Raw genomic sequence first — 13,210 nt, forward strand, 5'->3', positions numbered from 1 at the left:
TGTGTTGATTGCTAGTTGCTATTTGATTGGTATATTAGTTGTCAAAATATTACTTTTGTGGTGGTCATGTTGGTTGCGGACTTGTATCCAGTTACATACTTGTATTACTTTGTGGTTGTATAAGCCACAGTGCCATATTATTCATTGAGATGCTAAAAATAATTACTCTAGCATTATGTTGCACATATTGTTAATTATTGATTGGTGTATTTATCGCTAATTATAATTATTTTATGCCTTTAAAAACCGGGCATCGAACCGGTGAACCGATAGTCCGATCGGTGAACACCTAAACCAAGAGGCACAACGTTTCAATCACTGGTCCCATTTTTAAAACTATGCTTACAAGTGTCTAGACGGTAACTAATGAAAAATGTTGATCCCAAAGAGGGCAACCAAAATTCTATCATGTTTTAACATAAAAGTGGATCAACTCGATTACTATACCATGTAAAGTTTCTACCATAGAGTTCAAGCTCTTTCAGACCCCAATGTCCAACAACAGAACTAAAGAAAAAGGACCACTTTGAGAGCTTCTTGCATTTATTTTTCTCTCTACCTCTTCTAAGAATATTAAGGTCACCGCCAATTGCACAGGGAAAGTTATTAAAACCTAGCATCTAAACCAAATCAACATGTACACGTCCTTATCCAATGAATGAACAGCCCCATTAACATTGAACGGGTTCCACATTTCCACTTGAACCCAGTCCTTTTGTCCATAAGAACCATTCTTATCATAAACCTACTAGCTATGCAGGAGTCAGCTTCAAAAAATATCCTTCCTCACCCATAAGCAACCCACCAGAGGCACCAACAACAGGTTGCCAAAGTCAAACAAAAATAAATCTTCCACTAATCACATTAAACCACACCTTTTCATTTGTAACAGGTCACATATGTTCATGTTTTGGTTAGAAAATTTGCGCGTACAATACATATATCCATTCTTTGCAATTTACAAAAATGTGTTTTTGGGGTTAAATCCTGTATGGACCATGTGTGCGTATGAGACGAGCATTTTCCAAAGATCGGCGTTTCATCCTACATGTTCTGGTTATCACGGGATTGGTGTTGTATGCGAGCTACCTCATCACCTTGCATCCGTCGGCCGTGTACTTTTGTTCGGTTATTGTTTTATTTATAAAGCTGAGCGAAATTCAGAGAGAGAGAGAGAGATGAGCATTTTCCAAAGAAACCAATTGTAAAAGCACAAAGGGGCATCTATTTTCCATTGGCCAAAATAATCAATACTGTTGCCCCCCTAAATCCCCAATGACATGGTATGCTTTCTCTCTTCTGCCAACTTGCTCTGCCTCCCTCCCTCCCCTGACCTCCCTCCTTCCCCATATAAAGATTCCAAGCTTCTCCCACCAAACACACAAAGCCATTAAAGGCGGCCGGGCTTCCCATCTCCCCACCGGAAAACCACCACGCCCCGCCGCTCTCCCTCCTCCTCTCCCTCTCTCCATGGCATAAGGCCGCGGCAAGAAGAAGCTAGCTTCCCTCACCTGCAAGAGCGGCATTGCTGCTCTTTCCTCCGGCCAGCTACTGTAGTTCTTGGTCGGCATGGCGGCGGGATTGCTGCTGCCGCAGGCGGCCAGGCTCTGCTTCTGCGTCTGGGCCGTCGCCGTCCTCTCGCTCGCCGGCTCCTCGGCCGCCGTGAACGGCACGAGCGCGGTCAGCGAGGCGGTGGTGGTGGACGCGCGGGCCGCCGTGGCGGAGACGGACTCGGCGTTCGTGTGCGCGACATTGGACTGGTGGCCGCCGGAGAAGTGCGACTACGGCACCTGCGCCTGGGGCCGCGCCGGCCTCCTCAACCTGGTAACCCCACGTCGCACACCCTCTCTGCTTCTGTCCTCTGTCTCACTCTCAAATTTGTTTCTTGAGACGCTTGAAATCTCTGCAAAAATTTAAAAAATTGTTTGTTTGAGCTCTGCATAGTACAGTATGAATTCTTTAGAAGGCGGGCATCGTTTCCGAGGATATATGTTTCTGTTTGGTTGTTTTTCGGGTGTCGGCAGCGCCATGGATCTTTTGGGAGGCGCGTTGTGCTGGAATGGATAGGAATTTTGACAGCCTAGGGAGGAGATTACACGGACCTATAATCAATTCTGTCGGACCATTTCCAATTCCGTCCCTGCCAATCATGTGCAGATGCAAAAGCCCACTGCCCACCAACCTTCTTAATAAGAGCACTAGTACTTGCACTCCAAACAGATTGGATTTCAATCATAAGAATGACAAAATTTCAGAACTCATACCAGTTGTATCAACGGAATTTATTAATTTTCAGGTAAGTAATTTGGTCACTTTTGGCGCCGTCGCCATTTTTCCTGTTTCGGCGGGAAATGAGGCCTTCTGTATTATGGAAAAGAAAAAAGTCTTGAGGTCTTTGTGAAACTCCTGCATCCCAAATAGTATGGTTAAAAACATGTGAGATACTCTATGTAGAGCACGAGCAGTGTTTTTTTAGGTATTTTCGTTGATTGTTTTTCGTGTGTCGGCAACGGTAGGGGTCTTTTGTGAGAGAGAATGGGTAAGAGATTACATGGAGTGTAATTCTCTCGGACCATTTCCGTTTTTGTCCCTCCAATCATGTGCTGATGCAAAAGACTAGTGCCTACTGGCCACTCCAAAACTACTACCACTAACCCTGTGATGTCATCCTTCAAACAAAAAAATTGGTTACATTCCAATCAATAGAACAACCCACAATTTACTATTTTTATTTGAAAAGAAACAACAACTAAACTCAGTCATTATTTTTGCGCGGGTTAATTTGTGCAAAATTCCCTTCAATTTATCCTGAAACTCCTGACGCAAGCCATGATTGTCTCCCTCCTTGCAGGACCTGTCCAGCAAGATCCTGCAGAACGCCGTGAAAGGTAAGGCACGCTCATCACCTTTCGCTTTCATGAATGCTGCCATGCTGGTGCCGATCATGGCATCTCTCCATTGAGTGAGCTCCACGGTACCAACCCCGGCGATTCTTTTCCTTCTTGCAGCCTTCTCCCCTCTCCGGCTACGGCTCGGCGGCTCCCTGCAGGACCTGGTGGTCTACGGCACCGGCGACACCGGTGCGCCCTGCTCTCCCTTCACCAAGAACACGTCGGCCATGTTCGGGTTCACGCAGGGCTGCCTGCCCATGCACCGGTGGGATGAGCTCAACGCCTTCTTCCAGAAATCCGGGTAAATTTTCGCAGTAATCAGTAACCCCAACTCTGTAGCTGTAAAAAAACACATATAAGTAAATAAAAAATGATAATGATAATGTGACTTTATTGGCTTGTTGTCCTTTTGGTGATGATTGCAGTGCACAGATTGTCTTTGGGCTGAATGCGCTGAATGGCCGGGTCCCAATGCCTGATGGCTCCATGGGAGGGCCATGGGATTACACCAATGCTGCCTCTTTCATCCACTACACTGTCAGCAAGGGATATGATATCTATGGCTGGGAGCTTGGTATGTATGCTGATCAACATGATCTTTAAACAAATATAGTCACAAAAAACAGCTTCTTTTTCTTTTGCTATAATACTATTATCAAGTTACTTTACGGTACGAAAGAAATCCTGATAAGTATGATCAAGAGAGATCCTGATAGGTTTGAGCAAAAGAAATCCCAGACAAGTATGTCGGCGTCGATTAGGTGATGCTGAGCTATCATCACTTGTAAAGAACAAGGGGAAATATCACTAAATGATGCTCTTCTTTGCTTTTTCACGCGTTACTCAATGTACAAAAAGGGACACTTTTAGGAAATACCCTGAACTTGTCTTTCCAAAATGTTGCTTAAAATACAAACATTGTAAATCAGTACCTTTTGTACAGGTGTTTAGGAACTTACCGTGCTTCCATTGCAGGAAACGAACTCAGTGGCAGTGGAGTTGGGACTCGGGTCGGTGCAGATCAGTATGCCGCGGATGTGATCAACCTGAACCAAGTCGTTGACAAAGCATACCAAGGATCAAAACCGCTGGTGATCGCGCCGGGAGGCTTCTTCGACGCGGGTTGGTTCACCGAGCTGGTAGCCAAAACAAAGCCGAACCAGATGGATGTGATAACTCACCATATCTACAATTTAGGCCCCGGTATGCTCGCCATGACTCACCGTCGATTCGGCACTTGAACTGGAAACATGGAACCTGCATAAATGGATATAATTTTTTGGCTGTATCAGGTGTCGACACGCATCTCGTTGAGAAAATTCTCAACCCCTCTTACCTTGATAATATGGTAAGCACGTTCAGTAACCTTCAGGGGATACTGAAGTCCGCAGGGACATCCACCACCGCGTGGGTCGGCGAAGCTGGAGGGGCTTACAACAGTGGCCACCACCTTGTAACTGATGCATTTGTGTTCAGTTTCTGGTAAGCCAAGAAAATGATCAGCAGTTGAAGTTACTATCTGAATTCTGAAGTATAGTATTTATCAACCACGACATGTTGATGTTTCAGGTACCTGGATCAACTCGGGATGTCCGCCAAGTACGACACAAAGAGTTATTGCAGGCAAACCTTGGTTGGAGGGAATTACGGCCTGCTCAACACAACAACATTTGAACCAAATCCTGATTACTACAGGTAAGCTGCCATGCCTGAATTTCTTGAAAAGTTCCGCTACAGGAAAAACTATAATGTTTTTATTCCAAGGCCTTGAACACCATAAATCATGATTACATACCAGTCGATGCATGTCTAAAATCATTCCACTTATTAGAATGTGGCACCACATACTTAGTTTCCAAGTTAAGTATTGGTTCCATACATCCTGTGCACTGAAACATGATGCCAAACTTGCCATCTTCATGCAACTTATTCCTTCCTTCTTCTGCAGTGCTCTGCTATGGCATCGCCTCATGGGAACCAAGGTTCTCTCCACGACATTCAACGGCACAAACAAGATCCGTGCTTATACACATTGCTCAAAAGATTCGGTAACGAGCACGGGCGATCCACGCCCCCCTTCCATTTCGGCAACCGCCACTGCATTAACCAACTGACCTGTACTAAAATTTCTCCCTCTGAATTTTCCAGGAAGGGATCACCCTACTCCTGATCAACCTCAGTGGCAACAACACAAACCACATCTATGTGAACAGCGAGGGCGCCCAAGAGTTCGCGCATCCCCACGGCGCAAAGGAGCACAGAAGGTCCATTCCGAAGCTCGGCGAAACAGCTGGGCTCACAAGGCAGGAATACCACCTCACCGCCAAAGATGGGAACCTGCAGAGCCAACATATGCTGCTCAATGGCAATGTGCTGGCAACTGGTGCCAATGGAGCCATCCCCAAGCTGGAGCCTGTGCAGGTTGAGGGAACAGAGCCCATAACCGTGGCCCCTTACTCCATTGTCTTTGCTCATATTCCAGGCTTTTATGCTCCTGCATGTAGGTAAATTGTTGATTGGTTTTTGTGGGAAATTATTCCGTTATCGTAGGTTAGAGGAAGTGCTGGTGGGTGAGAAGCAAAGCATGCTCACCTGCAAATGAAGTAAGCTGTAAGGCTGCAATGTTTGTGATTCATCATTGTTTTCATGAAACGAAATGTCAAGAAAGTTTGTGCGTGCACATGAAAGGAAATGAAATGGGGAAAATGATTTCGACATTCTGTTCATACCGCTGTTGTTCTGTTTTATGACACTTTTATGAAACCCAAACACATAGCTCCTTTTTGTTAAAATGCAGACATTTGAAGCTGCTTTCAGTATATGATAGGAAAAAAACTATCTAAACTATAGTGATTCACTATAAGACACATTCGAGTATATAGAGCTTTTAAACATAGTCACTTCTTACTCTTATATGTCTATATGAAATCTCTACAAGACTTATATTAGAAACGGGAGTTGGCCAGATCTCCTGGCATTTCGTCTATAAAACTGAGGCCATCAGGTAAAAATGGCTATTGACAAAATTAACTGGCTTCGCTGCTCCCTGAAGATCGACCTGCAGTTTCACAGGCGGCCCTGGACCACGTGCAGAAAATGGAAAGCAAATGGTGAATGTTTTAATTTTCTAAACTGAGACAGCATCCCATGATCCAGATATAAATTCCTTGTATTACAGTTGGCTTTACCAACATAGAACCTCTACTGGTAAACAGAAGAAAAATGTTGTTCCTAGCAGGTACAGTTCACACATATTACTGACAATGTCAGTCCTAGAAGCAAATTGTTTTTCAAGATTCCCCTGTTCCAAATCACCACATCCTCAAAGGTATGGGTACTGATTGTTATAACATATCATGCAGCATTCATTCGTTTCAACATCTCTTCTTTTTCTTCATTTCCAACTAGTGTAAACCCTGAGATTTCATACACAAGGAGAAGGCAAAGGGGAGAAAAATACATGACTATTGTACATGCAATGATCAAGCTATCTGAAAACAGAGTACTTGTTGATTAACAGGCAGAGTAGATAAGAGACTGTTTTGGCATCTTGAAAAACAGAAAGCATTCTAGATGTGCATGGGAAATAATGAAACCAGATAACTAACAGTTCGAAGTGGAGGTTTAATCAGCACAACTACCTGAAAATAGTCATCCATGATAAATTGGCAAGGGTGCCGATGGCTGAAACAGTGTCATACTACTCTGCATCTCCTTAGAAAGTTTGGGCATATGATGAAATCATGTACCACAATAACTAAGTGATAATAATAACACAAGTCAATAAGGTTCAGTCGTTCAGAAACAAAATGGAGCACCCAATGCTAAAACAAGCGCAATATCCCATGACAAGGATCTGAAACCACAAGTTGCTAGTATTTGCCTAAAAACCAGAGCATTCCATGCCCTCTGATTAAAATGCACTTCCTGGTTATTTTTCACAGTTGCAGAGATACTACGTACTGACAGAAAAGGGGCAAAATGAGGCATTTTTTCGGCATCTCGATCATCAATTAGAGTCTACTAAGTCAGCTACCTGATTACATACATATTTCCCCTACATTAGTCTCGAAACAATAATTATTCACCTGGTAGGACACTTCGGCATCCATGATCCATCACTCAGCTAATGCCCAAGGACATGGTGATCACCTCGGCCATGAGTGAAGGGCAGCTCCTGCTCAGATGCTGGAAGCCTTCGGTGGCCACGACCGCCCTCAGGTTCGCCGGCGCGGCGAGGAAATCGAAGCACGCCTTCTTCAGCCCCTCGCAACGGTGCTGCTCGGCCAGCGCCAAGACGATGGCCGCCGAGCCCACATTTATGCACTCGCAGAGCTTCTCCTCGCAGATCAGCTTCAGCCGCCTCATGCCGTACCTGTCCGCGGCGACGAGGAGGTGCTGGCAGGTGACGTCTTGGTCCTCCTTGCGCGTCTCCGGCAACAAGCCCGTGTACGCGAAGCGGAGCAGAGCCTTGAACACCTCCGGCTTCATGTCCTCCTTGCCCTCCTTCATCGGCCCGAAGAGCTCGGCGGCGAAGACCGAGGAGCGGGCCGCGAGCACGCACCGGTGCGCGGCGACGGTCTCGCCGCCGACCTCGAACACCACGTCGGCGCCCTTCTCGGTCTCGAGGAGCCCGGCGAGGTCCCGCCGCAGGTCGCACGCGGGCACGGACACGAAGCCCGCCGCCGCGTCCTCGGCGCGGTAGTCGCGGACGACGACGATGTCGCACCGGACGGTGAAGGAGTCGTTCCTGAGATGCTCGGAGCCCTCCAGCTCCTCCCTGGAGACGAACGTCGTGTACACCCAGCCCCTGCCGGGGGTGAAGTCGTCCACCGACGCCGACGCCAGCGCCGCCCCCTCCTCCTCCTCCTCCTCCGCCTCGCCGGCGAGGCGGATGTCGTACTGGGCCTTCACCGCCGGCGCCGCCGCGACGCCCTCGTCCTCGTCGAGCATCAGGGAGAGGGACACGTAGTCGGCGACCTCCGCGCGCACGCCGTTGGGGTAGTAGTCGATGCGCCAGCGGTGGCCGCCGATGTCGAAGGGGCGGGACTTGACGCACTCCCCGGTGGGAACGCCCTTGGTGCGGGAGTAGCCGTGGACCGTGAGGAGGTGGTGCCCGCTCGCCGTGTCGGCGACGATGGCGGACGCGGACCTCCGCGGCTTGCCGGCCTGCTCGGCGGATTTGGTCGCCGCTGCTGTGGGTGAGGGTTTTTGCGCCGCGCCGCGGGCCCCACGTGTCATGGTCTGTAAGCAAACCAATATCTTCGAGTAGCCCTCTCTGTGTTGGGTAGGATTGATCACACACCATTCCTAGATGGACTCATCAACCTACCGGATCCTCTAGATATATAGGTTTGAAGAGATAGTTTGGTTTATAGAAAAAACAGAGGAAAATTACAGAAACAGATATTTTTTGTTTCCTTTTGTTTCATTTGTTTGGTTCAAAGGTATGGAGCAAAATGTGGTAAAGAAATTATATTATGTCACTATTGAAGAAAAAATATGAAGTGATTTTTTTGAGCTCAAAAAATATGAAGTGTTTTTACAATCCACGCAGACCTCTTTTTAGAATTTCTACGCGCAGTGTAAGTGGAGTTTTTAGTGGCATCGTAAAATCCTAACTACACTCTTTTATGTGGTTCGACTTTGATTTGACCGTGCTTATCGGTATTGTCTTATTTTTCTTATCCATGTAAACCAAGCAAGTAAATGTACATAATTTCGTGTTTTTTATTGATTTGTTTTGCATCTGTGCATTTTCCCCATCCATATGTTTCCAGATTCTTGCAGAGCAAGTAGGGTATGAAAAGCTATATCTTCAACCTATATTTCCCTGAACATAATAACCCTAGGTCAGTATGTGTAAGAATATAAATTATCAGATATATTTGTATACTTAAAAAGAACGCAAGCTTTCCATTTCACCTTTCTATCCACCACCCCTTCATCCAACCTTTCATGTATAATAATCAATCACCTTAATTTACTTACCTCCAGAACCAATTTCACTTTTATTTACTTACCAAGCTTCTAATCAAAATACAAGGTAATTCATGGGCAGAATTTGATGAACATTTATTTACAGAATCACATTATTATTGACAGGTAAATCACAAGCTAACGTACTAAAAAAGATACACAAGTCAATATAAAAGGATACACAACTCATAATAACCCGAAGTCGGAGGTGTGAATCCTGGATTAGAAATGCAGCCTCTTCAGGTGGTAGACTTATCCTTCTCAACACTTCCATGTCCAGTATTGCCTATTATTATATGTCGATGTTGTGTTATCTAAAACTTTCATTGAAAGATTTGATAAACATAGGAGGCGCTTTCTTCTGGCGGGGGGGGGGGGGGGGGAGTGGGAGAAAATGATACTATCTTGTCAAATGGTCTCAAGTTTGTAAATTTAAATGCAAAGCTGGCTTTGGGATTAAAGATTTACTTAAGCAAAAGACCAGTCTCCTTGTTAAATGATGGTGGAAACTTGACAATTAAAAAGGGCTTTGGAAGGATATCATTTTTGCCAAGTACCTGAAAAATAGATACTATTTGCAACTGTGAAGAAAAGTTTAGTGACTCCCTTATTTGGGAAGCTACAAGTTAAAGATCACTATATGGCTGGAAGAAAGGATCAATGCCGGCAATAGTCTACATTTCCAGACTTTGGAAAGGTCCTATTGGAGATAACCTTCCTTTATACATCGAATCCCCTCAGTTTCTTAGTAGCTGTAATATGCAAGACACTATAGTTGATAAATGTTACTCAATAAACGTGAGTACCTTCTTTAGAAGGCGCCTCTTCCCCCCCCCCCCCCCCCCCCCCCCCCCAGCCTTGCAACTAAGCCCGACCAAGTAGTTTGGTCCCTTGGCTACAAAAAGATTTTTACTACTAAATACTTTTATGAACATCTGGAATGAACCTTGTTGGTTGTGATTTTAAATGGATTTGGAGTGCTAAATTCCCTTTAAAAATCCTGATATTTTTTATGTAAATCGTGTGGAAGAATCATACTCTTTGTGCATCTGGGTGACACTGAGAAGTAATAAATGTTGAGGAAATCATCACTGTGAAAGCAAGGATTTGTGAATATGGACTTGATGGTTGGTTTTATTTTTTTCAGGCCTCGAGTGTGAGAGAAGTTAAACACCCCAAGTTAATTTTCACAACTGCACCATGAAGAGAAAATAAATAGAATGAACTCAAACGACATGCTACCACATGACGGTTGCAACCAACCGCACGTCACCGTGTTCTTGACTTGTCCACAAGCGTGGCGCAACAGGTGATTATGCTCAGCGATAAGTATTTTCATCCCTTTAGCATTTAGCACTACTTCTAGTCAGCCAATCAAGGAAGACAAAATAAGGTGATATTTTTGCAGCCAGTAGGATATATTATGCAAGGATAGTTGTCGCAAAAAGAAAAATATGAAATGATAGTAAAATTAAATTAGTAATACAAATACTCTGATTACATTAGCCTAGCCTAGAAACAACAATGATTCACCCACTCACTAATCCTAGCTAGAACGCTTATGAGCTCGACCAAGATAGAAGGGCAAGTGGGCAACTCGAGGTCAGATGCTGGAAGCCGTCGGTGACCATCATGACAGCCAGGTGTGCCAGAGCGGAAGATCAAAATAATGAAGGGGAGGAGACAAGTGAAGGGAAGGCGGAGGTGAATGACGTGGAGACCCGGGGCTTTCCAACAGGAAAAGGGGAACAAGGTTAAGGAAAAGCACACAGGTGGTGGGAAACGGGAGGGGCGAAGGACGTCGACGCCATTAAACCAGTGAACCCCAGTTATTTTTTTGCCTCCTAGCCCTTATATTGGTAGATTTTTTTTAAAGGAGGGGTGAATAAGGAATGGTTGTTGTAATGCTTGTAACAAGAAATTTTAAATATCAACACATGATATGGTCTTGTTGTAACAATGTGGTTACACAACCTAGTAAAGGTATTCATAGGTGCACCACCTAGTAAAAGCCCTCATTGGCTTGCGAAATAATTTGGCGGCCTTTCATACGGTGAGTTTCGATGAGTCCTTGGGCGCCTGCTGCCATGAACAAAGTGGTCGCCCACTGCAGTAGGTATTGAAAGTTTGTTGGGCATTGGCAGCTCAGGAGCCTGTGATGGAGGCTGAAACGGGCGGTAGTTATTCAGCGGAAACTGATGCATAATTCGTCCAAGGGCAGCTGTGTTAACCATGGGGTATGCTGGATGGGCGTTCATTGGACCTGATGAGATCCAACTGGCAAGATGTACCGAGTTAGGTTGGAAGGTTGGTTGATGCTGCAATGGCAATGCCTGCTGGTAGTTGACATAGTCTGAGCGTGTGCAATCAACATACCCAACATGACTCCCATTGTACCTAGTAGTTAATGTATCCAAGAAGCCAAAGCTTTGATGGGATGTCAAGTTTGACCCACCATTCTGAGCTCGATTTGGCGCAATAACCACTTCCTGGGCATGAGAACTCGGGCATCGATTTCTAGTCACATTTACGGAGTGGCTTGCCTGTACGCTTTGGGGGTAAGCATCTAGATCTCGATTTGGCATATCAATTACATTTTTAGGACAAGACCTGAGTTGTTGATTTTCGGTTACAGTTCCAGAGCTGCTTGCTCGTAAAATCAGTCACAAAGATGGAGTGTTGCTCAGATACTTTGACAACACACAGGGAAAGTGGGAGCAGTGGTCATCCAATTCAGCAGCAGGGCAGGGTACCATTGTCTTCAGTATTTTATTTCCCATGTCAATAGAGATCATTTGCGCCTTCTTGATGTCCAACCTCACCAAGCAATTCATGTGGACAACATCATCACCATTGATGCTCAGGGTGGGGAAAGATGGTAGCAAGTTCATTATTGATGAGTTACCGGCAGTTTTGTCCCCAAGCCCAGCCAACAAAGTAGAATGGTCTTGGTTCACAACCAATATGTCATCACCATGAACACGGCACCCCCTGTGCCAACCATCGTCCGAAAGGAGTCTTTTCCATATGACGGACCTCCAACCAATTAACTTGTGAGGCTCCATGGAGTCCAAATCATTGTTCTGTTTCACAAAGGATGGATCATCACAAGTTTTATCCGGAAGATATGCCACCGCAATGCCTTATTCATCTTTGTTTTTTGGGGGTAAAGAAATAAGTTCGATCTCGACTAACTTGAACGATCCATTGATGCAAGTGATGTCTCGAATGACCCATGGGCACAAATGACAATCAGCCTCGTTCCCAGGCATCAGGCCGGGAAGTGGGACAAACCACACGCATGCATAAGTCTCATCAGAGAGCACGTCGCACACCATAATACCCCTCCAAAGATCGACCCAGCCTAGCAGGCTCCCTCCAAGGGGGATTACCTTGTGCGATGCAACAGGAAGCTGCTCCTCAATCGGTGGTTTCTCCAGATAAGCAGGTTTCCTGGTCCATGCTCTCGACACCGACGAGTACAGGTGAAGTTCATATCCTCCTTGAGCATCATCACGGCTCGGGCACAGACCAGCCAGGATGTACTCCCCGCCGTCGCCGCAACAGTGAATGCCAAGATCGCGTGCCACGAGGAAGCTACGACCCGGTGGGTCCGGAATCCGGGAGAGCGTCGGTGGTCTACCTGGAACGGCCTGGTACATGTAGTACTCACTGGACCGCCGCACGAGTCTGGTGGACCAGTTGAGCGGCAGGTGCAGGAGAAGGAACTGCTTCTCCGAGCGGACAACGCGTGGCTCGCTGGCGAAGTTGGCGTGCTGGAGGCCGGGGCAGTGGATGCACACGTAGGAGAGGGCCGGCGGGTGCGCGAAGCAGATGGAGACCTGGACGGCGTGGCCTTTGCTTGTCTCGGCTGCCGCCGTGGTGGAGTTGTGGCGGTCGGCAAGGTAGACCCTTGTGTCGAGGCTGATCCATGGCGGGAGGCCTTGGGAGGCGTTCAGCTCTGTTATGGTGGGCGGGTTCAAGCAGGCCGCGACCCTGGTATCTGATCCAGTCATTGTTCTCGGCCGAGGGGTAGATCTGATCTGTGCGTGTTGCCGATCTGTGTCTGAGCAGGTATTTTTATGGGATCGATGATGGGTGCGCAGGGAGAAACCGGGGCGGATTTGAGAGGTGGCTTCTCGATCGTGTTTGGGTAGGATTGTGTCGCCAACATCTATCTGCCGTATACTCTGCGAGCACAAAGCCGGTGAACTAATTGTGGTTCCCTGCAAAAAAAAACTAATTGTGGTTTCGTACTAAAAATTGGTCCGCGAGTATGGACGGTGAACAACGCGACGGGCACAAGCCGTCCAACATGCTGGACCGGCCAATTTTTAGTA

At 46.3% G+C, this 13,210-nt stretch overlaps 2 protein-coding genes across 2 annotated transcripts; one reads left to right on the forward strand and one right to left on the reverse strand.

The window, feature by feature from the left end:
* Positions 1-1,366: 1,366 nt before the first annotated feature.
* On the forward strand, positions 1,367-5,611 carry LOC123128828 (heparanase-like protein 3). Its single transcript, XM_044548926.1, has 9 exons — positions 1,367-1,824; positions 2,852-2,888; positions 3,009-3,192; positions 3,317-3,465; positions 3,867-4,094; positions 4,184-4,373; positions 4,461-4,586; positions 4,840-4,939; positions 5,040-5,611. The coding sequence occupies exons 1-9, from the start codon at positions 1,570-1,572 to the stop codon at positions 5,397-5,399; spliced, it is 1,629 nt and encodes a 542-aa protein (XP_044404861.1). The 5' UTR covers positions 1,367-1,569; the 3' UTR covers positions 5,400-5,611.
* Positions 5,612-6,723: 1,112 nt separating this feature from the next.
* LOC123131231 (BTB/POZ and MATH domain-containing protein 2-like) lies at positions 6,724-9,148 on the reverse strand. The gene has a single exon (XM_044550953.1). The coding sequence runs from the start codon at positions 8,130-8,132 to the stop codon at positions 7,014-7,016; it is 1,119 nt and encodes a 372-aa protein (XP_044406888.1). The 5' UTR covers positions 8,133-9,148; the 3' UTR covers positions 6,724-7,013.
* Between the last annotated feature and the right edge of the window lie 4,062 nt (positions 9,149-13,210).

This window comes from Triticum aestivum, chromosome 6A (assembly GCF_018294505.1).
Source record: "Triticum aestivum cultivar Chinese Spring chromosome 6A, IWGSC CS RefSeq v2.1, whole genome shotgun sequence".
NCBI lineage: Eukaryota > Viridiplantae > Streptophyta > Magnoliopsida > Poales > Poaceae > Triticum > Triticum aestivum.

Bases quoted from the DNA above. Each gene is read 5' to 3' on its own strand.
- LOC123128828 (XM_044548926.1), top strand. From the start codon at position 1,570: ATGGCGGCGGGATTGCTGCTGCCGCAGGCGGCCAGGCTCTGCTTCTGC. The intron at 4,095-4,183 runs GTATGCTCGCCA...TGGCTGTATCAG, and splicing joins TATCTACAATTTAGGCCCCG to GTGTCGACACGCATCTCGTT. The intron at 4,587-4,839 runs GTAAGCTGCCAT...CTTCTTCTGCAG, and splicing joins CCAAATCCTGATTACTACAG to TGCTCTGCTATGGCATCGCC.
- LOC123131231 (XM_044550953.1), bottom strand. From the start codon at position 8,132: ATGACACGTGGGGCCCGCGGCGCGGCGCAAAAACCCTCACCCACAGCA.